This window comes from Tiliqua scincoides, chromosome 7, assembly GCF_035046505.1.
Source record: "Tiliqua scincoides isolate rTilSci1 chromosome 7, rTilSci1.hap2, whole genome shotgun sequence".
Taxonomy (NCBI): Eukaryota; Metazoa; Chordata; class Lepidosauria; order Squamata; family Scincidae; genus Tiliqua; species Tiliqua scincoides.
In genome coordinates this window covers 42,619,335-42,645,199 of record NC_089827.1, presented here as the reverse complement: position 1 = coordinate 42,645,199, position 25,865 = coordinate 42,619,335, and the positions used below count along the sequence as shown (strand labels likewise).

Below are 25,865 nucleotides of genomic sequence, written 5' to 3'. Positions count from 1 at the left end.
CTAGATTACCTGGATTTTTGATGTGGTAGGGTTGCTCTTAGGTTTTTATCATTCCTCCCATCAGTGTTCTTCTGAATTTCCCTCTCCAAATGATTAGCCCAGGTTGCTAAGATAGAACTAAGGTAGCATAGAACTTTGAGCCTGAGTATTGTTCTTGCAGTTTATTGCTACTCTGAAGTAATTAATTAGCCTCCATTTATTGTGCACCAGAATATCTTAGCTCTGTTCCTTGTGTCATTCTATTTTTGCAAAATCAGTATTTCCTTTCTGTTGATGTCAAGATCTGCAGTATTTTTCCAAGTGTGTGTCGCTCTGCAAATCTTTGCCCTTTTTCTTTGGCATGTTTGCTAGTGCCACTTTCATCAAACAGTATCATGATTGCTTGACTGCATGCCGAAAAATTATTGTGGTCCCTCTGAAAATATAGACTCATAGATTGCTGCTGGGGCATGATACCCCAGATGGTAGAGAATAGACAAGTAGCAATAACTGGGATCATGGAGCTGTCATCTGAAGAGAACGTTGATCTCCAAACAAAATGTTTGATACAACCTGAGGATAGACCAAATAGAATTGTTTGTATTCTCCACATTTTCCTCCCCTTTTCAGTGTAAGTCTGTGAGGCCTGACTTGGGAAAGTAAGGAAAAATACATATTTAAGAAGAAGAATTAAGGAAAAACAGATGACTCTTAATTAAAAGTATTTGTCAGCGCTCCAAGAGTTTATTTCGAAGAATATTGCCAAGCTTTCAAAGCCCCTTCATATTTGCTTCTCCTGACATATTTCAAGGAAACCAAAGTGTGCTGTTTTTAAACTTGATTATAGGTTGAAGAATGCCAAGTAATTATCTACCCAGAAATCGCTTTTCTTTCCCTTTTTTCTTTTTTTATAACTGTGCGTGAGAGGAAAGTTTGGTCAGAGTTGCTGGTGTAATTAGCCATTTCAGTCTGGCCAAGTTTCTATTCAAGAAACATTAGTTATCATCTTAAGTTGATTGCCCTTAGTAGGTGCAGCATTGCATGTGAGGGCAGGCTTTGTTTCCTATGTATGGATGTTGGTGTCTATGTAATCTTATGCTTTCAGGCAGTCTTCTTGAAGTTATTGAAGGAGATTCTATTATGACAAGTTTCTTATTATCATACTTCATTGTGAATTGACTCAAATCTACAGTTGCTTGCATAGAAAATGTTGTTTACTTGAATTTGTAACCTACATACTTCCCTATGAGAAGTAACGAGCTAAAATATTTGACAGACAGTCAAATTTTGATTGATTATAACGATTTCTCACCTAAAAAAAAAACCTCAAAGCTGCATACTACAATTAAGCACAGCAATTAAGCAACAGTTGAAATAAGATTTAAAGAGAACAGTCAGTGATAAAATCAGATGTTAAAAACCTGGTGAAACAAAAGCATTTTTTCTGTCCATTTAAAAGATGGCAGGGAAGTCCAACAGCTGAAACATCAAATGGATGAATGGATAGATAGATAATAGTTTCATCCTATTAAAAAGGTGCTTAATGGGGGGGGGGGAGTAGGCTCTCCAAAAATGTCTAGAGTGAAACTTTAGAGGAATGTCTAGGGGGAAGGATGCCAAAGCTGGGCAGTAGTGAAGGTTTCCTTCCCATTGTTACTTAACATCTGGAGGTCATTGCCAAGGAGCCATTCCTGGCAAATCATTTGGAGCTGTTTAGACTTTATTTTGCCCAGGATTTGACACGGAGTTGTGGGGAGATCAGGAACAGACCTGATCTATGTTCATGTTACTAGGAACTCTGCAAGGCAATTGAGACCAATCTGACTAACTTGTGTCTTGTTCTTTATTAAATTGGATTTTGCTTTTATGTCCTTCTAAGTAATGATATGTTCTGTACCATGCTGTTCTGGTAACGTTCCTTTCTTTGAATGTGTGGAGGGTTCTGTTTTGTCCCTCATTTGTTACAGTGTGTGTTGCATATTTGCAGTACAGACCATCTCTTTGCAATGTTTAATCACTTCTGTTTGTCAGTAACAGACTGTTCATTCTCCCACCAATCTAGTTGGGGCACTGGGAAATAGAAATGTTATGTCAATTGGAGTACTGCCAAAGACTTCCAACAGGGGGTCGACCTCTATTGAAGTAAGTTCTCTGAATATGTATATGCAGTATCCTGTCTCAGCGAAAATACTATTTAGACTTCCAGATGTAATAAATAAGGCATGGAAGTGAGAAGACCATGTAACTAATGCATTTCCAGAGTTGTGTCTCCTCTTCAACTCTGTTGCCATTCTGTCCAGTGCTGGACTGGGCTGTTCACAGGCAATATCAGAAGAAAGGGGTATTTCTTGCATTACCTTTTCCAAATCCAACACGTACTATAGTAATGTTTAACAAGTACTGATTGTTGCTGCTCATGCAAATTAAATGGACATTATACAAGCTCTGAAACATTTAGAATTAAGATTCTGATGTGATTTAGCATTGCATTCAAGGACCTTCTCATCAAGAGCTATGTAAATATCCTTTTGTATGCTTGTTCATGTATTGCATATAGAAAATAGCAATTAACATTTAATTATCACCATTAAATCAATCCTCTAAGATGCTCAGGAAGACATGCTTTGGATTATGTCATTTTAAGCTCCCGACAACCTTATGAGACAGTTGAGGCTGAGAGAATGATGTGCCCAAGACTATTCAGTAGGCTGAATGAGCACTGGGTAGTACTGAGTACTGGGTAGTACTGAGTAGTAAGAGTAATGAGTACTGAATAGGTTGAATGAGTACTGAATGAGTAGGCTGAATGAATTCACGGGCATTTGGTGGGCCACTGTGAGATACAGGAAGCTGGACTAGATGGGCCTATAGCCTGATCCAGTGGGGCTGTTCTTATGTTCTTGGTAAGAATTTAGACTTGGGTTTTCCACTTTGAAGTTCAGTAAATTAGCCACTGTACCACACCGGCTCTAGTAATGATCTGGATCTCAGACAACACAAATGTGATGAGCATTATATCAATTGAGGTAGTTAGTTACTACTATACTAGTCCAGTGGTTCCCAAACTGTGTGCTGCAGCTCCCTGGGGCACTACCAAAACCAACCATGGGCACCACAGAATTTTCCCATACATAGTATAGTAAACGCTATAGACTTTTCATTGTGCCCAGAAAGAGAGCAGCAGCAAGTTCTATGTCTAAAGAATCATGGCCAGTGATGGCCCTTACCAGAAGTTCAGCCTCAGCAAGTGTCACTCACTCTGGCCTTCCCTATATTTCCTGAGGAGCATGGGCGACCATTTTGCATCATGCCACGCAACCACCACTCCTCTCTGCTTTTCCTTCTCATTCCAGTACCGAAGCCAGAGGGATTGCCTCTCCTGCTGTCATTGCTGCTCTTTTCCTTCTTCAGCTAACTGGCTTACTGGGCTAACTGGGCTTCCCAGATGGTCTGGTGGCAGCAAGAGGGTGAAGAAAATGGTGTCACTGCTGCTCTTCCTCTCAGAGGGAGAGGGGGCCTGGGCATGGCAGCGGCAGCAACTACAGGCCTGGGAGGAGGCCCAGGTGGTGGCAGTGGCTTCCTCCTCCCACCTCTGTCCAACCCCATTGTCTGCTGCTCCTTCATTCTCTCCCAGAATGGGCTATGGCTCTGGTGGAGACCAGCCTCCCTGTGCCATCTGGTTCAAGGCAGCTGCTGAATTCTTGGCTCTTGCATCAGTGCTAAGCTGGAGGTGACCCAGGAGATGCTCAGTGCCAACCTCAAGGCTGTGAACAGGACCAATACATACGGTATCAGCGTCCTCCATCAGGTAGACACCCAGCCCCACCAAGGGAGAAAGGGAGGGGAGCATCACAACCCTGCCATGGGCTGCGCTCTGGGCTTTGCTGCTGCTGGGCATAAGTGTGGAAAATTCACTTTAGGGCTCATTTCGGAATATACACATGTCCATAAGGAAGGGCGTCTCTGAGCATGTAGAGAGTGTTAAATGCATCACCCGTTTTAACCCCTTTGCTCAGTTCTGGAAACAGTATGGCTGTGTATTTCTGTGTTAGTGTTGTGTTATAGTGTGTATATGCTGCACATATTTAGTTTGGACACAATGATAAGGTTTTTAATACCAAGTTCAAGTTCGTCTGAACAAAGTCCCAGGTTCTTCTGACAAAAAAAAGGATGGGAAATGAGAAACCAATAACAGAAAGTGTGATGAAAGTCTGGACTTACACCTCCTCCAAAATTAAAAAAAGGTAATATAATGGGGAGTTGCAGACAACAGCCAGAAGGTCAAGGGAGCCTCAGGTAAAAAAAAGTTTGGGAACCATTAATCTAGTCAGTAGACTTCATTCTTAAAACCTTCTGAGGAAAGAATATTGTCCCATTTTTTTAAAACATAAAAATACAAAATAACATATTGTAAACAGTGGGTGACTCAGAATTTACATCTGATACTATAATAATCTGTTTATAGTATGTATGGGTTTTTTTTGTTCATCTCCCTCAGCATGCATGACAGACTTGTTTTCTCAGGAAGGCTTGATTCTCCTTTATTACAGACATTGAACTCTTATCTAATTGCATGCTTACTGAATCTTAATATTTTTGTATGGTACAAGACTGCAGGATGTTTCACTCTCCTAGCAGTCCCACATAACCTTTTGTGAGTATCCAAAAATAACCCATTTAAAATAGTTTATAGTCATTCTTGGTGTTCAAGGACATCCTTGACCAGTTCCTCTATGTAGACCATGGGGTAATTGTATCCAGCATGCGTGTTCCAGCAGAGCAGGTACACCACCATACCAAGAGACACAGGGGAAAAGGCAGTCCTCAACCCAAAGGAGACTTCCTGCCCACAGCGAGGTCCTTCATCCTCAGACCGGTTTTCCCAAGTCTTGGGTGATATAGACCTGCTTTTTTATGATGGAACCAACTCTGACTAGCCAGAGAAACAGGTTGTTATCCATCTGGTGCAGCAGACTCAAATTTAAAAACATCAAATCTGCAAGCATGCATATCTTGGATTATTGGTCTGGAGTAATTAAGCATCACTGTAAAGTAACTCTGAAGGCAAGCAGCCAAAAGACCAGTACTCTTAAGAAAGAGTTTCTATTTTAGATAAATAAGTAAATAAGCCCAGAATTCAGGGCAGCAGGCGCAATGGGGTTTGAAGGCAGTTTTAAGAAGGGAAAGTAACTGGGGATGCTTCTAGTTAGTGAAAAAAATTGAGTGCAGGAAGGAAAGGGAGATAGCACACCGCTTTTAGACCTTTACTGTTTCTGCTGCATCAAGAACAAACCTCAAAGGAAAGGGAGGAATCTCCTAGCATGAGATCAGGCTTCCAAGTTGCAGTGAAGGCTTCAGTGAGCATAATTCAGCTTAAGCAATGGTTTGGCAAGACTGATGCCACAGACTAGTTTCCAAGTAGGTGTCTTGGCATGAGGAAGCTTGTGGCGGGTGTATACAGCATCCTACAGAGTCTGGGATGCTTGAATACAGACTAGTGAGCCATCAGTCCAGTCATTTTCAGAGATGACTGGTCAGCCTGTGTGCAAAACAAGAACATACTAGTTTTTAGTTCCTTAAGCAATTATAGGGTTTCTATTAAAGGGGAGAAGGGGGGCACCATGAATTAGAATTCTGAAGTGACAAGCCATTACCTAATGGACAGGAAGCTTCTGAAAGGAAGAGCAAGTGGTAGACACACTGATGTCTGCCTTTGCATGCTGATGTTGTTTGTAATCAGTGGTCATACAAGTTGTCTGGGCAAGATTTCTTTCTAAGTTGGAGGTTGAATTAGGCTTTTCCTTCTTGACAAAGGCCAAAGGACCTGTATGTGAATATCAATATAGTTAGAAGTGTTGGCTGGTTGGAACATTGCTATCAGGAAGGAACACCACCCTGACAGGGTGATAGATATGCTAATTAGTTGGAAGTAGGGATTTGTTCTGATTGCATTGCAAAAGGTTATGGTTAATCCATTCTGATTGCTGTTGTTCTAGAACCTTTGGTTGTCTAACCAAGCAGATTTTCACATACAAAACTGCAAAGAGTTACGGGTGCAATTTCCAACTTTACCTGGGTTAGCCACTTCAAGGTACACGTGTTCCTCTGGTTTGCTAGACTTGCTTCTCCAAAGTAGAAGCTTAAAGACAAGATGCAGGCACTGATCTTGGGCAGCAACCTCTCTCCCACTGTACCTCAGAAAGCAAGGGCGCCTGGAGCAAGACCTCAAATGATAACCATACCATACAGGAAGATGTGTATGGAAGATGGCAAGGTTTCACATGATATAGATCTTTAAAGGTCATAATCAACACCTTGATCCCAGAAGGAAATTGATAACTAGTGTAATTAGTGCAGAATTGTGTGATGTGATCCCACTAAGCTGTTCTAGTTAGGAACTGGCTGCCAAATTGTATACCAATTGAAGTTTGCAGTTGCTTTTTATAGGCAGCCCTGTGTAGAGCCTTTTTAGTAGTACAAACTGAAGGTCACAAAAAACCTGAATAACTGTAACTAGATTAGACCTCTTCAAGAAATGTTGCAGCTCAGAAAAGGTGCTCATCATCACCAAGGTCAACTGGACTTCCTGAAGAAGTTCTAAGCTCAGAGAGCATCCCCAAACAGCAAACTTGCTCATTAAGGGGTGTGCAACCCAATCAAGAACAGGCCAAATGCCATCTCTCAGGTCTGGATTGCATTTCAGCTTCTTCTTTCCCCACAAACACTAGTTAAAGGTCTGCACTGCTTCCTTAGGGCCAGATGAAAAAGTGAGAGAGAAATTAGTGGCATCAGAATACTGATTATTCTGAAGTTCCAGACAGTTTCACTCTGCAGTTGCTTGTGCAAATAGCAGATAAGGTGGAACCTTGCAGATCCCCCACCCCACCCACCGCAAGTTAAAAGTCTGCTGAAGAAAGAGGGATTACAACAGCTATGGTGCACTGCCAGAACAAATGGGGGGAGGGGAAAGCTGGTAGAATTTCAACTAAAATCAGTTTTTCTGAGGGGAATCAGTCCATTTCAATATAAGCTTCAAGAAAAAAAGTTCAAATGAACCTTGCCAATTAAAACTTAAAGCATCACATACATTGCTTCAACCCTTCCAATTCTACCGATGTTTTTCCAGTTTGTTGTAATAATACAATAATAATACAGGTATTTATATACAGCCTTTCTTGGTCGTCAGATTCCTCCTCAGACTTTATTCAAGGCGGTTTACATAGGCAGGCTATTTAAATCCCCGCAGGGATTTTTACAATTGAAAGAAGGTTCTATCTTTCAAGAACCACAATTCAGATGTTTCTTTCTGATCTGGTTTCACATTCTGGCCTCCATCCTCCCACGCACAGAGCAGATGGAATAACTCGGCTCAGCTTGTCAGCTGCTTCAAGGTTGCACAGTGTCAGTGGCCTCGAACTGGCTACCTGCGGATGTTATTTTCAGGCAAAGGGAGGCTCTACCCTCTAGACCAGACCTCCTGCATTTGTAGTAGATCAGATGTCCCTAACACCACCCTCTTGATCCTACCTCAAGAAGTGAGCAGATCATCTGTATACAGTGTTCTCCACATCCACCTCTGCTAGGTAGTCCAGAAGGATACCATGATTGATGGCATCAAAATCCCCGAGAGGCCCAAGAGAATAGAAGGTTCACATTCCCTCTTCATGTCCCTTGATGAAAGCCATCCACCAGGGTGACCAAAGCAGTTTCACTTCCTAAACCTTGTCTGAAAAGTTACAAGATGAGCTTTTAAACATTCATGCCTGGGGAAACTTTTGTGCTGGGACTCTGAGAGGGTGAAGGTGAAAGGCACAATAAACAAACTTTTATTGTGGGGATAATTTAACAGTAATAGGGAAGGAAAATCAAAATAAAGCAATTGAAAATAAATTCACATACTACACACTTGCACAAAAAAGTTAATAGAGACATCAAGCATGTTGTCAATTTGACTGCACACAAGATGTCTAAGGAATGATCATAGAGTTGGAAGTGACCCAAAGGTCATCCAGTCCAACCCCTTGCCAGTAACAGGAAATCCTCTATCTCCAGGAGGTGCATCTCAAGCCTTTGCTTGAAGATCTTTAGTGAGGAAGAATCCTTCACCTCCCTTGGTAGTTAGTTTCACTATCAAAACTGTCCTTTCAATTAAGAATTTCTTCCTGATATCCATCAGAATCCCCTCTTACATTTTGAATACATTTGATCTAGTTCTACTTTCAGAGGCAGTTGAGAACAAATTTGTTCTTTCATATGACAGCTGTTCAGATATTTGAAGAACAATATCATATCCCCTCTCAGTGTTCTCTGTCTAAGCATACCAAGTTCCCTCAACCTTAGCTCTTAGGGCTTGTTCTCCAGACCTCTGATCATCTCTGTTGCTCTTCTCTGAATCCGCTCCAGTTTGGCTGCATCTTTCCCAAGCTAAGGGTGTAGCTAAGGGCTCTGGCACCTGGGGCGCAAAAATTAACACCTGAGGTATTAGCACCCCCGGGGGCCAGATGCCCAGAACATCCCCCAAGGCGCCTGGGAGATGGTGGGAGGTGCGGGGAGGCTGCATGTATCCTCCTAGGGCCTCAGGAGGCCTGCTGGAGACCCCCACCTGCCTTAGGACCCACCTTTGGGTGTAGGTTGGCAACCCCTACAGCAGGGCTTTTCAGACTGGGGCATCACGATGCCTCAGCCTGTGGGCCCTGGCCTCTGCTCCCTTAAGGGGCGGGGGCAGGGAGGAGGCAGCAGCGCAATCCCCATGATCATGCCATTCAGGGGGTTGGGTGCACTTACTCGAGCCTCCTGCAGCCTCCCGGGGGTGCGGGGAGCCCTGTGCGACCTTCTGCAGGGCTCCCCACAGCTTCGGAAGTGAAAGTGATCAGTCCTGCTTCTGAGTCATAGAACTGTCCTGAGCTGTTCTTTCTTGGCAGACACCCAGTGCAGCATACATATGTATGCACTTGTATCTTGCTTCCCACATCTAATAAGAAGAAATAAAAATGCTTGTCAGGCAAGAAAGTGCAAACTGAAATGGGTTAAGACAAAATCTCTGTCCTTTTGTTGTGCTAGTTCCCTCTGTTAGCCTTCCCATAAAGCCCCAATCATTCCAGATGACTTATTACATGCTCAGATGTACACTGGCTGGCTGTTTCAAAATGTCAATTATCTCACTTAGTTGTTTAAATAGCAACTGGCTAGTGTACATTTTCTAGCACCAGGGGGAATTGAAGCTGTTCCTTGACATTGTTAGACACATATTAGCATAAAATTTGAGGATTAGATGAGGTTTCCAGAGTTGTGATTGTGGATAAGAAAGGGAAAAGTTTTAACTGCAAAAATTTTTTTATTGTTGAATGAAAATGTGGTGGGAAAAATCTTCCTCTGAGCTACAAGGAATTACCTCATTTAGAGAGCTGTGTGTTTTGGGAACAGCAGGATCAGTGACTCTGCTTGGTTCGTTTTGTTGATCTGCTCATGGTTCCTGAACTGCTTTACGTTTCCCATGTCAGAGAACCCAGACATTATTTGTAGCAATTCCTTCCTGTTGCTTGCTTGGTTCTGCTAGAAAGGGCAGGAATTCTCTCTAAACTCTAGAGTTAGCCTCTCTAGGGTGCTTTAACTAAATAAAAGCTTAGTGTCTACAGGCCATTGGTCTTATTCTGTCCTTCATTCACCACTCCCATCACCCGCCCACCCTCAAACTAATCAACCTAGCGCTGGGCGTTTTGAAATGTTTACTAAGAAAACAGTTCTGTTTTGACAGACAGCAATTACAGCACCTGGGCGTAAGGCAGATTTTACAGCTCTTTGGGGGATCCCTTATGAATAGTCACCATGAGGTTGGTTCAGATTTGTGCAAACATGCTTTGCAGCAGTAGAAATTGTACTTGGACCCCATTCTGTTAACTATGCATGCCAAATGGACTGAGAGAATTAGATATACGTGCTTCCCTTCTCAAAGAATTCTTGTGCTCTAATAAGTTGTACCATCTTAAAAACACTTAATGCTGTCCAAGTAAGCAAGAACCTCATGCTATCTTTGATGTGCAATGTTAGATCTGAACTTTTGAGCTGCAGATTATATAATCCTAAATCAACAATCTAGTAATACCTTTTATTGGAACAAACAAAAATGGCATGCAGATATAAGGCAACTCATGTTTTCTAGAACTTTTCATTCTGCTGGATAGCAAAAACAAACAAAAGACATTGGGAAGCTTAGCATGGTATCAGAGATCTAGATTTTGTGGTATAGGGAAGAATCCTGGGGGAAAAGTTTTTGATTTATTTTAAAACATTTCTTTCTTGCCTGTTAAGACCTCACAATAAGACATAACAGTGAAACATAACTTTTAATTTAAAAGACAGCATAAAACAGAACACCATAACTAAAAAGCCACGATTAAGTAGCCCCCAGCTTCACTGCTGAGCATCACCTGCTCCCCCCCAAAAGTTTGAACAAAAAAATTTCATCTCAATAGGTGCTAGATGCTAAGGGTTAAAGGGACAAACAATATTGGCTGTTCCTGCATTTAAAACAAATCTAAAAATTACTAACACAACAGTCCTATACATATCTATTCAGAAATAAGCCCCACTGCGTTCAGTGATACTTACTCTCAGGTAAGCATCTATAGGATTATAGCCTTATTTCTGTCTGCAGCATTAATCAGAGCGCAAGCACCCTCTGTAAGACGAAGAACAGAAGCAAAATGTGGTACAGCTGTGTTTCTTTATTTCATCTTTCTTCTTTAGTAGAGGCCCATGTTTACTCATGTCTTCATTTTCCTCCCCCTCCTCTGTTTGTTTCTCCTGTGCTGAAATATAGATTGTGAGGCTGTTGGGGCAGAGACCTGCAGTGATGTAGTTAAGGGGCCACAGGGGGTAGCAATTGCACCAGGCAACAAGCTTTAGGGGGGTAACAAGCTGAGCTTGACACTAGTGGCCAAAATGATAAAAACCTTGGTATGTATGAATATGGTGTGAGCAAGAAGCATCTTGGCAGCCCTCCATGTGAGAGATGGAGCTGCTTGTCAGCCTGCATAGGAGAACTGGAGGCCAGAAGTGAGACCAAACCAGGAAGATCCATTCTGAAATGTTGTTGGTTCTTGAAAGAGAGAATGTTTGTAAAAATCCCTTTGAGGGATTTAGAATCGCCTGCCTATGTAAACCGCCTTGAATAAAGTCAGAGGAGTAATCCGCTGACCAGAAAGCTGGTATATAAATACCAGGTGGTTGTTGTTGTTGCTGTTGTTGTTATATTACCACTGTGTTATATATCATTGGAAAAGTAATTTAATGCAGAATGCAATGAAGCAAACTGCATTGTAATATCTGTATTCTATCAAAAGTTATGGCCTATTAACCAGAAAATGAAAACACAACTGCCTTATGAAACAAAAAGTAGATTTCTTTAACTCATAACTGACCTGTGAGACTGATTGTTCTGAGAGCCAATGACATGTTGTTATAATACAGCATGGAACTAATAAGGTGTTAATATGAGTCAGCTCTAATTTCCATGTATTATAATACAGTTATCCCTGCTAACTAGATAAAGAGGCACTTTTTCAAGTGGTACTTCTCTTATATTTAGCAGGGGGACTATAACTGTTCCTCTTCACCCCAGCACAGTGTCTCTAACCAATAAGAGGCACACTTTTAATTTATATACTTAAATATGTCATGGAGGGGGGGTTATAAAATCTCCTTTAACCCCAGGTAGCAGATAGATGCCTTAGCTATGCCACTGGCTGGGGAAAGGCAGCAGAGCAAGTGGGTGGCAAGCTGCTGGGAGGAGCAGGCAGGTTTTCCCCCTGATTTTTACTTTTTAAAGATCCCGGGTGTGATGTCACTTGCTGTTGTGACATCACTTCCGTGGCATGGGCTGTACGATCATTAGCTACACCATTGGAGATCTGTCTTCTTGTACTTGGTAAAATGCTGTGCCCATTGATGCTACCTACAAACTATAGGCAATACTAGTTAATGATAATAGCTAGATGGAACCTCCTGATTGGGGACCAGTGCTCCTCTGAATACCAAGTGCTAGAGACCAACAGTAGGGGTGGCTGCTCCTGCTCTGATTGTGGGCTTAGTGAAGCATCTGTTAGGCTGCTTTTGAAACCAGGTTGTTAGAGTAGATGGTCTGATCAGCTGACCTGCTCTGTAATTCTTACTCTTGATCTCATATAATCACATTGCCATCTTCTGCTTCATGCAGTTTATGTGGAAACTTGTTATTACCATGCAAAACCATTTCACTCATTTTTCCTTTGTTGCTTTTGCTGAAAATGTGGACAGCTTTGCTTTGACATTGTTCCCTGGCTCACTGTGTTTCCCTGTTTCTTTTAAAAATCACTGCTTACCTTCTTGTTACCAGAGTTTACAATAATCTCATCTAGGTTGCCCTTTATTCTCCTGAACTTCATTCCTTTTTTCCAAGGATTCTGTACTCTATTTTGAAATTAGCTAGCCTCAAAGGCTTTCCACCAGATGTGCCTGAGACAGAAAATGTGAATGGCTGACTGCTCTGTGGAAAGGAGTGTTTTTGTCAAGCAGATGTTATTTTTCTCCCCTTAGCATGACCTTTGCTTTTGAGCATGCACTGGCCTGTGTCTTCTCGAAGAAGGTCTTTCATCTGTCTTTGAGAATACTGTTCTTTTTCCAATTGGGCACAAGGCAGTCGTCTCTCCGAGGAGCGCAGCAGCATCACTGTAACCACATGAAAGTTTTTAGCATTAATCCCTTGGGTAGTGTTTGTGGTGAATGTTGCCTGCTGTATTACAGCAAAAGGAAAGATTCTGTAGGATGCTACTAATCTTGGGAGGTGGGAGGAGAAATGAATACCAGTTTACCATTGGCTACAGCTTTCAGGCCTTCTATACTTTAAGGATCATAACTGACCCCAAAGTAAAAGTTTCCTCTGTAACCTGTCCCATTTCACTTTCCATATATTCTCCTCTAATACATGACTCGTCTAGGGTGAATTAGGGCCCAACGCCAATTAAGATTAGGTGGAAGGAAAGAAACATTCCGTGTCTAAGGTATACAGGGATTATATTATATTATATGATTGTTTGCTAGATGTCTTTACTGCTTTTCATAAAAAATCAAAGTGGTATACAAAAAATCATTTTAATACAAAGTACAAAACCACAACAAACCATTTCTAAAAGCAGCAGTAAAAACATGTCAATACCATCAATAAAACCTTACAGGTCTAAAATCAAAGTGTTGGAAAGGCCACACACAATTAAAATAATTATTTCTTTAAACCACAAGCTTTCTTAAAACCACAAGCAAAGGAACTGTATGGATCTCTTTGGTAAGGAAGTTCTACAGCTGCAGGGACACCATAATCTTATCTCTGTCAGTGATGGGCTACTGAGCAGGACTTCAGCTGCAGAACTCAAGGCCAGGCAGGCTGGTATAGAAGTGATCCTTTAAGAAACATGTTCCCAGATTGACAAGGTCCTTATGAACTAGCCAAAGATGGTAAAAAGTATTCTTGCCAACTGCTGCCACTTCAGCATCACAAACTACACACTTGCTCTTTAGGTGGAGTACAGCCAAGTCTAAAACGGGCTGTATTTTTCCACCCAAATTATTGGCATTTCCCACCCACAGTACCTCCATCTTAACTGCATTCAGCTTCAGGTTGTTTCTCCTTATCCATCTCAAAGCTTTCTCTAAACACTGTTTCAGGGTTTCCACTGCCTCTCTTAGATTAGATGGCTCCAATTTAAACCATCTTATGGGACAAGTTATGGAGTATATCTCTTGTGAAAAAGATAAACTTTTGTGCTGCACAGTAGTCAAAAACCTGGGTTACTGTCAATGTACTTTCCTGTATTGATTTCTATATGATAACAATTACTGTATCGGTTATTGACATTAGAAGTCAGGTTCATACTAGCCATGTAATACAATCCGGGTAGCATATCTTAAATTTTTATGCTACTTAGTACACAGTCCCAGATAATGTATAATGCAATTACTGTTGAGAAATAGATCATTCATTAATTTTATTGGGAAAATACATAAGGAGAAATAACTAACAAATCTAGAGTGTGAGGAGAATGAAGACATTTAGTAAGTTTCCTCCAGCATCTTGGGACCATAGTAATTTACCTTTGTAGCTAGTGTTTAGTTTGAAACTCAACAGCTCTGGGCTGAGTGCAGGCCTGCAACAAGGAGCAGTGGTGGGGCTGAGACCTATTGTTTCTCTAAATGGTTTCAGGGCTGTCCAGGTGTCCTGATTTAAAAGCTGCTCCTTGAGACAGGAAATTGTATCTTGTTCTGAGGTTTACTGTAATAAAGTACATAGTCCTGAGGGATGGCGTTGCTGGGTCCATGAATCACTTTATAGGCAGGCTGCTCTGACCTCGGCCTAGTGATTTATTCCTGTCATTCTGCAGCAAGAATGGGAGAAATGTAATGAGCACATGGTCTTGTTTCCTGGATGAGCCTTTAACTAGGAGACTGAAATATATCCTCAAAGCCAGCTCCAAGATACCCTAGGAATTTGTGAGCAGGAGAATCCTTCACAGTTCTGCATGTAGTTTGGCATTTGTCAAACTCTGAATGGTTTGTGCAAAATCATTGAAGCTTTACTGTTAAGTACTGTTAGCAAAAAAAAAAAAACCTCCTTCCTAATAAATCCAAAAAGCCAAAATTTCGCAGGTGAAATAGGGATGTGTTTGTACCACTTCAGTTCTCTTACCAAGCATCACTGCCTGAGCCCCAACCTCTACAACTTTATTATTGCTGAAGGCTCTGCTTTCACTTTCTGTATGCTGCATAGTCATTTACAGTGCAACTGTACTGTTTTACTGAAAGTCAGGAGGCAGTTTGGTTTTTCTGAGGAACGAAATGCTACCAAAAAATAGTTTTCCTGTAACAGGTTATTAAAGCAAACAATAAATAGTTAACATCATCTTGGCACACAAAATATGTGTCATAGCAAGTATGCACAGGACCTTACTATTCATGGACATGCTCTGGCATTGGTGACTATGCATGCTCCCCACTCCACAAATTTATTTGAAGCATTTTTATCTGTCTTTCCATCCCTGAAAGAACTATCAAGGCATCTTAAAACAGAATAATTAAAGTAAATATTTTTTTAAAAAACTGCATAAAACTAATAAAAGCAGATATATACAAGGCCAAATAAAAACAGTAGAAGCATCAGTTTTTTAAAAAAAAATAAATAAAATTTAACCCTGAAACCTCAAAAAATGACAACTCTAGCAATTTGCACTAAAATTGGACATCCCTAAAAGGCTAAAACCTGGGACCAAATAGGAACTGTGATTTTCTAAAGACAAGTACCAGAAAATGGGGATAGTTGAGAACTTATGAAAATCAGAACTTCAGCTGATATGCATTTTATATAATAGGCATTTGATTCTAGGAATTATTTGACACAATGCCTGTGTCGTGTTTGGCTGTTACAAAACTGAACATTGTAATTTTTAAAAATTAAATGTTACAATTTCAATTTGAAATATTTTTGGTTAGACATCAGCTAGCAGCCTGCAGAATTGAAACAATTTCTTCTGTAGGAATCTAAAAATTGCAATGTTTTGAAATATGTTTTTAAAGCTCTATTTAAGTGACTTATTCCAAGTGACTTAGATATGGAACATCTGCATAAATCTGCATATTTAGTACACATTTTCATCACATGATGACCGCAACATTAAAGGATTGCTTGCATCTGTGAAACAGCCATCCCAGTTCAGATGGCAGGGACAAAGCTTTTCATATCACTTAGCACTTCATACACAGTGGTTTTCCTTAGAGGCAGTTCATAGTTGCAGCTGTGAATCCTTGTGATAAGATATCAGGTGACATGTTTGCATGTGTGAATCAGCCTTGAGATTTATAATGGCCCTTAACATTTCTAATCTAATATTGATGACTTTATTTAAAATATAGGTCCTGCAGTCAAGAACAAGATATGAGGAATAATTATGAGCTATTGATCACACTGGAAAAGTAGAAAAAACTCAATCAGGATAAAGTCCAGAGTTTGGAAGTCAGTGTTCCCAGACTGTGTCACATTAGTCTATATCCTGCTACCTGCCAGGTGTGGACAGGCTACAAAAAAAAACTAGGTTTTTATCAGTTTGTGTAACAAACATACCATGTGAACTGCATTTTGTACAGATCTATAACATAATCAAAGTAATTGATGCATATTCTTTACCTGCTTGGATCATATGTTCATTCTGGCTTTACCTTCATTCTGTTGAAGTTGGGGGAAGTTCTAGCAATGTTTTCTCCACAGTGCTTTTGCAGCTATTAGTTTCTAGACCAGCCATTTTCAACTACTGTGCCCTGGCACACTGGTGTGCTGCGAGTGGTCCACAGGTGTGCCACAGGAATTTGGGGAAAGGTCATTTCTTATTAGGGCCAATGGGGGATGTGAGCCTCCCTCTGGAAGCATGGTGTGCCTTGTCAGTGGTCACAAACCTGATGGTGTGCCTTCACCATTTTAGTACCCTGTCAGTGTGCTGTGAGGTGAAAAAGGCTGAACATCGCTGCTCTGGTCTCTCAGAGATGAATTCTTCTCTGTACTGTGTGGAGATGTTAGGCTGCATCTGAGAACATCTGCATGCAAGTATTTGCTCTTCCACGGAGCTGTTGCCTCTCCCAGCCTTCTTCTCATTCATTTAATACAGCAACTCAGAATGACTTCCATATGGAATTACATGTTGGTTCCCAGGAGTGTGGCAGTACTTTTTCTTTCCATTCTTTCTTGACCTCTTAAGGTGGGCTACAGATTTGAAAAATTAAAAAATACACAGGACTAAAGCTATTATCACGTTCCTTAGGGAGGGAAAATGAAAGGTAGTATGGCAGGGTTTTAGCAAGAGAATTTCTAATATTAGCGGCTGACAACCTGCAGACTCAGAACTAGGAAATGTGTCCTTGTCTCTGCTCTTGCTTCTATCACCTTTTCTATCTCTGGCCTCTCCTCCAGTTTCTTCTATTCCTTCTCATTCTCTGTCCCTGTTTCCACTTCTGCTTTTCTCCCCTTGCTGCTGTTGAGGGTTTGATGCCTATCAGATCTCCTATCCTGCAATGGAGAGCAAGCAGCTGCCAGTGACATAATTGGCCATTGTTCCACCATCCAGCTGATTGACAGGGTCTCGCATTGTGCCAGTCAACCTGCCACACCCTGTCCGGGACTCACATCCATGTGCACACCCACCCAACCTATTTCACTGTACGTGGTTGTCAGGATAAAATGAATAAGAGGGAAGAACCATCTGATTTCTACTCAACTCCTTGGAAGAAGGATAAGATTAACATGCTACCGATAATGTAAAAACTGATAAAATGTTTAATTTTTTATGGTTAAACATATAGAGGGACTAGAATTGTGCTACAGAACAACAGTAATATTAAGGAAAAAAATGAAAGGCATGACTAAGTTTAGTCAACTAGGAATTCACAAGATAAGAAATTTCATTTTTTTGCTTCTCTCCCCACTCTGCACGACACTATCTTTTCAAGCAATTTCACTTCAAATCCAGCATCTAAAAGGCTGAAATCAAGTCTGTGAATTCCTAAACATGGCAAGATACAATTAGATATTGAAGGACTTAAATACCATTTCTGTTTTCTGTTTCAGACAAGAAGCCCTTCTAGCTGCCATTAGTGAAAAAGATGCCAATATTGCTCTACTTGAGCTGTCCTCCTCCAAGAAAAAAACCCAAGATGAAGTAGCTGCCCTAAAACGAGAGAAAGATCGCTTGGTGCAACAGCTAAAGCAACAGGTACAATAATATTAAGCATGTAGCTATTGAACTTGGTTACTATCTTTGTCCAGAACTTGGTGAGTATCTTTGTCCAGCCACAGAGGCTACTTGTGCGCATGGTTTCTCACTTTTCCGTGAGGTGTAGACAGCACTGAGGGTTTAAGCAATGATAGCACTAATCCAGTGGTTCCCAAAATTTCTAGCACCGGGATCCACTTTTTAAAACACTGTATTGGGACCCATCTAGCTTTATGAAACTAAAATAAAGTTTTCCAGTCACTCAAGTCTCTATTTTTATCCTTAACTATGGGGGGGGGGTGCATGTGGGGAGCTCCACAAATGTTTCTGGAAATTTGTTGAGCTCCATGTTCATCAGATCAGGACCATTATGGTGGCCTGGCATTCCCATTCACCTGGCCTTTAATAAGAGCTGAGTAATGAAAGCCTACTTGAGCCTACTTGTAAGTAAACTTGCGTGTGTGGCTCAGTTTAGCTTTCTGTAGGGCTCAATACATTTTCCTTGTCAGCTATCAGCTTGTCAGTTTTGCAACCCACCAAAAATCAGGTTGCAACCCACTGGTGGGTCCTGACCCACAGTTTGGGAACCACTGTACTAATCTGTAAGCTGTAGGAAAGAATTGCACATATGCCCAATAAACAGTTATTTGCAAGGCTGAAGGAATTTAGAAGCCTGCTTCAGATTGTCATGCAAAACTAGAATTCTGGCTTGATGCAGTGTTCCCCAGACTCAGGTCTATGCACACATCTCTCCCTTCATCTAGGGAGGGATGGTGGAAGAAAGGTAAGCCAGAATTCACCAATGCAGATGTCACGTCCAGTCCTGGCTTGTTCTAAACCATAACGGGAAGTTAAATCCTGACTTAATTTAACCGAACTGGGCCATAGACCTAAAAATATTGATAATTTATTTTACTACAATATCAAACAAAGCTACAATGTGAAAGTTTAAGAACTGGTTGAGATATAAGATAAGGATGTGGTGAAGGCACCTGGCTTAGATACCTTTAAAAGGGGATTGAACAGATTTATGGAGGTAAAGACTATCATAGGTTATAACCCATGATGACTACATATAACTTAAAAACCTCTGGATTTTAGCGGTAGCTATCTCTGAATGCCAGATGCAGGTAGTGACAAGATACAGGTATCTTATTGTCTTATGTGCTCTCAGGCACTGGGTGGGCCACTGTGAGATATAGGAAGTTGGACTAGATGGGTCTTTAGCCTGATCCAGCAAGGCTCCTCTTGTGTTGTATATAGAGTTCCAAGAGTAATGACAGTGTTGCATGGTGGGAAAGTATTTCAAACTGGAGAGGGAATATTAACGCACTGTGTAAAATAATGTTTAGAAGAACTGTGGCATAGTTTCACATGATTAGGACAGAAATAACAGGGAGCAATTACTATAAATGTAAGAACATCAGTAAGTTCGGTTATTTTGCAGGCAATGAGACATCTTTACAAAAGTTCACGTATTTCAGGTACCTCGGTTTCTCTTCCTAAACAAAATATGTCAGTTTGTAGGAAGAAAAGCTTTTACTACCTCTTATTTCTACAAGGGGAGCAGATATTTTCAGGAATGTACAATAACTGCCCTGTACCCTTCTTAGCATCAGCTAATGACACAGATGGTTTTTTCCTCCTTTCTCTAACTAGGACACATATGAGATTACTGCTAGGAGAAAAGTATTTCTTTGCAGAGAACTGTAGAAGTCTCTTTAAACCATTCTAGATGTTTCAGTGAATTAATTCCTGTGCCAAGTTTTGTGTGTGTTTTTATGAAGTTTTTTGCCAGATCATTAGCAACAGCTGCCATCTTTGGCAGTTGTTTTTGGGCATTCAGCCATCTCCACCATCATCATTTGCTTCAGGTTAGCTGCCATTATGACAAAAATGTTTGGTTGCCAAAGGCAGCAAATGGAGCCGAATACTCTTTCTACCAGAGTTTTCTTGTGAAAGAAATTCTATGGTAGCAGTGGTTTTTCACTTAACATTCTAATATTGAAATGAAATGTTTAATGTTTGTTCAGTAAAGTTCTTTTTCCGATAGTTAAAACCAACATTAAAGCAGGTCAGAAATCAACTTTACATTTTTTTGTAATATTCAGTTTTACTGGAAGAATTATAAATACTGTCACTTTGCAGCAGGATGGCCATACACCAACAAAAGCTTTTGAAACACAAATGTTAATGTAAAATACATACCCTCATTTCATCAGTCTGAGCAAATGCTTTTTGGCATTTGTCATCTGACATTCATCTTCACCAATATGAGGAAGGGAAAGATTTCTGCTCTTACGAGAATCTCTGATCCTGCAGGCTTGGCACACAAATCTGAACAAAACCCTCCAAGGTAGCTTTCTGTCAGTGAGCCTGTTGGGGTTTTCTCCTGAAGACTGTGATTTGTAACCATTGTGTTAGATCATTTTGGACCTCAAATGTACAAGCACACAAGCAAAATTACTTCAGCCTGTATCCCAGGTGTCTGGTAGGTAACCAGTATAAAAAACCATTTTAACAAAGTGTCCTGGGAAATGTAGACTTCTCCCTATAATTTCTGTCCCACATTAAATAGATAGAAAGCACTAAACTATGTTGAAGAGTCAGTACCGCTTCTGTAAAGGGGAACTTGTGCCTCATACTGCCCTATGAAAGACTTGTAAGAAAACAGTTGTCATGATTAAGGGCAGATCCTTCTAGAACAGCGGGTTTTCATCCGCTGTGATGCAGCACACTGGTGTGCCAGGAGGCTGCCTCAGGTGTGCCACGGGATCAGAGGAGGCAGCCAGCAGCTGTGCATCCGCGTGTGGGAGAAGCGGCTGCTTTGAGCCTCCCATGCAGGGACAACAAGCAAGGGAGCAGCCAGGGAAGGGGCTGGTCGTGGCTGCATCCCAGGCAGCAGCTGAAGAGTCCGCTTGGAGCTTGCTCCTGCTACTGAGCACGACTCGGGCTGCAACCTGATAGTCACTTTCTTGGGAGTAAGCCCCATTGGCTACTATGGAAGTGAGCTTCCATATGAAGCTACTCAGAAGCTAGTAAGCTTCTGAGTAGACATGCATAGGGTTGGGCATGAAGGCAGTTGTTGCCTACCTGCGTGCTGATTGCCCAACCAGAGAAGCCCGGAGGAGCCAGGAGATGGGAGCTGCAGAGTGGGTGAGAAGAGGGAGCCAGAAGCGGGCAAGCAGGTACTTATGAGCAGTCTACTGAGGCCCCCAACCTAAGGACTGGCTGGTTGAAAAGGGTTCCTGAAAGTCCCTTTTCCTTGCCAGTTTGCCTGCAATTCCCCCAAAGCAACCCACCCTGCACTTTGGGGCTCTTAGAGGAAGGGCACTGGGCCACAATCCTATCCACACTTACATGGGAGTAAGCCCATTGACTATAATGGGGCTTACTTCTGAGCAGGTATGCATAGGATTAGGCTCTGGGGGTGCTATCCCATCCACACTTTCCTGGGAGTAAGCCGCATTGACTATAATGGGGCTTACTTCTGAGCAGGCATGCATAGGATTGGGCTCTGGGGGTGCTATCCCATCCACACTTTCCTGGGAGTAAGCCGCATTGACTATAATGGGGCTTACTTCTGAGCAGGCATGCATAGGATTGGGCTCTGGGGGTGCTATCCCATATACACATACTTGGGAGTAAGCCCTATTGACTATAATGGGGCTTACTTCTGAGCAGGCATGCATAGGCTTGGGCTTTTGGTTGCACTCATTTTTCTCAAATATGCAAGCAGGCAATTGGCATTTCTCTCCTCTTCTCCCCCACCCCACCCCCTTCCCCAGGCATATTCCCCCCCCCAAAATTTCACAATCACAGTTAGCAACTCTCTTACTGTCCCTCCCCTTACTTGTCCACATCTTCCAAAGATACAGAATCACTGCCTCACATTCTCTCTCTCTCTCTCTCTCTCTCTCTCCCTCCCCCACCCGCAGTTTAATCCTGCACTTGTTTCAATCATGTCTCCTCACTGACCCTCACCCACTATGTGATCAGCCTGCCCTGTCCTTGCCAACACTTTCTGGCACTTTTGATAAGAATTTGAACATAGGATTTTCCCTCCTTTTCAGAAACCACATACACTTCCCTCTCCATGCTTCTTGTCAATTTTTTTTGTCATGTAATGATTTAATTGCATTAATTTTATTAATTCAAGATTAACTATAATGTAGTAATTTAATGTACGTAAAAAACTGGTAGTATGCCTTGACAATTTTAGTGCCTTGTCAGTATGCCATGAGCTGAAAAAGGTTGAAAATGGCTGTTCTAGAAACTGGAAGCTGGCTTAAATATTAAAACCAAAAGCATATGAATAAATGGATGATTTAACATTAATAACAGAAATTATGGAGAACAATATATTTATCAGCCACGAACAATGCAAGCAATGAATTAACTATTTGCTCACATTCCCCCCCCCCCACAAAAAGCCAAGCCTCCTAAAAATTTAATAAAAGTTGCTAGAAAATATATTTTCTTTATTCAGTGTATAATTATACAATGGAATTCATTGCCACCGAACTGGAAAGTGATCCCTAGGATGAATTGGTGGTGATGTTTTTTAAAATTACAATAATGAATAGAAGATGCACCTGTTGGCGCCAGTAAATCTTGTGGTTAAAAACTATAGCAGTGCTCAGATTTGGGGTGCTCTTGATCACCTGGTATTGGAGGTTCACAGAAAGATGTACATCACTATGTACAGCTTGTGAACTGTCATAGAATAACAAACTGAGTAGTGTTGGAAGGCGGAATAGAAAGCTAGGTGTTTTATTGTCCCAATCCTGCATGACACTCTTCTGGTAAGGATTAGTTGAAAATCTAGCTTGTCATGCTTCTTGAGCCTTTGAAGTGTTTGCTCTTCCCAAAGAGAGGAGATCATAGTGAATAATTTCAATAGCAAATAATACATCTGCAAGCAGTGTATTTGGTGTGGGTCATAAAACCCTAGTTTCCAGATCATTATCTCAAACATTTAATTAATATCTCATAACTGAAATACTGGTGCAAATGTAACACTGCACTTTTATATCTCTAAAAATGAAACAAAGGGGAAAAGTTCATGAGGGAGGGTGAAGGGATAGGAAAATAGGTTCTGCTGTGCACTTCCAGTCCCTAGCCATGGTTAGGAGATTGGACAGCTGGACCAGATTATATCCATAATCACAGAGAACAAGAAATCAACCAGTAGTAGGATGATTGATTAGTCCCCTGTTTTTAGTTTCAAACTTCATAATTAATTTAAACTGTTGAATAAGGTAGATTCCACAACCAAGGAAGGGCTACATATTTTACAGGATTCTGCAATGATTCTCTCCTTCAGTTTTCATATTTGCATTCCTCACACAGTATCACATTCCCACCCACTCAAGTAGCACATTCGTTACTGTTAAAGAGAAGGTAAGAGTTTTGCCAAAGACATTCTGTTTCTTTAATTTTTGTGCGTGTTTTTGTTTAAGCTTGAATGGAGAAAAGTGTTTCAGAAAGAGGATACAGCATTGGCGGTGGTTTAATTTAAAGTTCCTAGGTTGTAGCTACAGGAATTATTCAGAGATGAATTATTAGCAAAAACACTCGGCATTGGCCTGGTCATTTCTGTAAACTGAACTGTTGTCTCAGATTGGTTATAAGTTTTCATGTTGTGTTTCCTGTATCATCAAAAAGCAGGGGTGCGTTGTTGCTTGGTAGCTGTTACCAGCAGTGGTTTTATAAAACACAAGCAACATGCACACACATGGGGAAAAACAATAATGTGCAGGGACCCAGCATAATGACCAATGGTGCAAGCTGTATAATTTAGTGGTGAAAAGAAAACTGAGAATGAGAGTGAAGGTACTCTAAAGTTTACTTAGTTTATTAAAAGTACTGAAAAACAAAAAGGGGGGGATTGGTTGGGTCTAACTGAGTTAGCTCACTCACATTTATTCTAGACAGGGAATGTACAACTAACATTCACACAACAATGGAGCCCTAAAGAAAGTGGTTAGGAGGACGGAAAAGGAGAAAGGGCAGAGCAAAGGGGGAGAATGTGGATGGAAGACTTCTACATTTGTAAGACGTACGGACTGTGGGATGGGCTTCCCACAGGAACCTGTGGGAAGAAAGAGAAGGTTTTAAAGTTCTGGAAGAGGGAATGAGGGAAAGAGTAGCAGGAATCAGAAAAGTAGGTGGTTCAGCCACAGCAAAAGGCTGCAGCCTGCAGTGGCTGTCTGTAGTCTGAACTAAGGCCTATAGGCAAGGGGTGAGCCTAGGAACAGCCTGTGAATACACTTCATTAACTTGCCGTGGCAGAGCTTGTCTCTCCTGCCAAATAAGCACACTTGATCGGTACTCCAAAGTTTCCAAAGGGAGATCATCACTAGCAAAGGAATTTATTTTCATCTGGGGACTTGCTGGATTGATCAAGGGAGTTAGTTTGGGCAGGAAGACCCGAAACTGAAACAATACAAAAAAACAGAAAAAGGCTTCAGAAAAAATCACTCCACACAGCACTCACAGAAAAGAAAATTGGAGACCATCACTAAGCATGCAGTCAATATGATTTCATATGAGATAAGAAAAGATAATGGGAACTTGGTAGGTCTTTAACAAGGCTGCTCCATGAACCCAGGTTACCATTCCTGTTTCTGCAAGGCTTGAGAGCATTGAGTTACAGTGGCTGCAGCAGCAAAGGACAGACTGAGTGACTCTCCCTGGCCAAAAGGGGTCTCAGAGATGGAAGGAGGGCTATGAAGCAGGTTGTCAGCATGCACTAAGGCAGTAGCCTGGATGGGAGCAGGGCAAGGGCCCAGCTGCCTTTCTTTGAGGGAAGGAAGAAAAGTGAGGTGCTTTGGTAACAGACAGAAGGCTGGAAAGGAAAGGGGGTTGTAGAAGTATTATTGATTGTAGATGTTGGTCTTATAGTGGTTCTTGAATAGGAATGACAATGCAGCACAAGCAGGTTTATAATTCAGAAGGAATAGCAAGGCAGGGAAGAGCAAATAACACCTAACAGAATGAACAAAACAAGACTCTAAAGCCACAGGTTTTTATGGATTTTTGCCCCATAGCATCCTGTGGGATTCCTAGGTAGGAGACTCAATCAGCAGGTCTCTATTGCTAGTCATGGGCACATGCTGAGTTGTGCCTTTGTTTTCTCATCCAGTTGACAGTGTGGCAACTAGCTGAATGGTCTGTTGTATTGTTCCTAGAGCCCAATCATAGATAGGGCTGGTGACAGATAGGGTTGGTGACAGAAACTAGAAACTTTTCCTTTGTTTTACATAAGTTTTTCCCCAACCTCAGGAGTTCAGGGATATGGCTTCTTGCCATCAGTCCTGTACAATAGACACATTACTTTCGGTCAAAAAGCCATCTCCTAGGACCTTCCTGACTCAAGAAAACAAGTTGTTAAGAAAACAAAGAATCTCCAGCCTTAACTGGCCTCACCAAATCCATGGGTAAACTAAATCAAAGAGGCATATTAACGATGGCTTTTTGTCACAAAGTTAAATTTGCGGTGCCAGCAAGGTGTGGCTGTTTCATTAGAATTTTGAAGCCAACAGGGCTTCATTTCAATTTTAGAGCAAGCGAAAGCTCATTTTGAAGAGTAGTCCACAAAGGTTGGCTGTCCAGCCTGCACTGCAGCAATGAGCCAGCGTATGTCCTGAGCTAGCTATCACACCCTCAGAAAGGTTCAGATAAACTGTTATCCAAACAATGAACCAGATATGTCACAATCTATTTCTCAGTCATTATATGCTCATTGCAGTTTATCGCAGTGTAAAGTGATGTTGTGTAGCTTTTGGTTGTCAGTGGAACCTAACAGAGGTGGATTTTCTTGTGGTATCTTCAAGGCTTAAAATTTCAAGGCTTTTCCTTGTCAAGCTCATCTGAACAAAAAGTGTCACTTTCCCCTATCTACATGTCTCTTAAAATGCAAGGATTCTTAGAGCAAACAGACAAGCCTCTTCCAGTAAGTGATGTTACAAAATTGATCAGTAGCTGGCTGAAAAATCAACCTCAAGGTCAGCAGTGGAGCAACCACAGCTTGACAGCTTTCCCCTTTGGCATGCTGATTACTTTTCAAGGACATGCTTCTCATTGCTCACATTATCAGCA

At 41.4% G+C, this 25,865-nt stretch overlaps 1 protein-coding gene across 5 annotated transcripts in view; it reads left to right on the top strand.

Moving 5' to 3' along the window:
• The window catches only part of ERC1 (ELKS/RAB6-interacting/CAST family member 1), a 210,856-nt gene that overhangs the window by 134,995 nt on the left and 49,996 nt on the right, over positions 1–25,865 (top strand). For all 5 annotated transcript variants that reach the window (XM_066633526.1, XM_066633525.1, XM_066633524.1 and 2 more), the window contains one exon: positions 17,618–17,762. In XM_066633526.1, the coding sequence (XP_066489623.1) occupies positions 17,618–17,762 (145 nt within the window). The remainder of the gene's footprint in view (positions 1–17,617; positions 17,763–25,865) is intronic.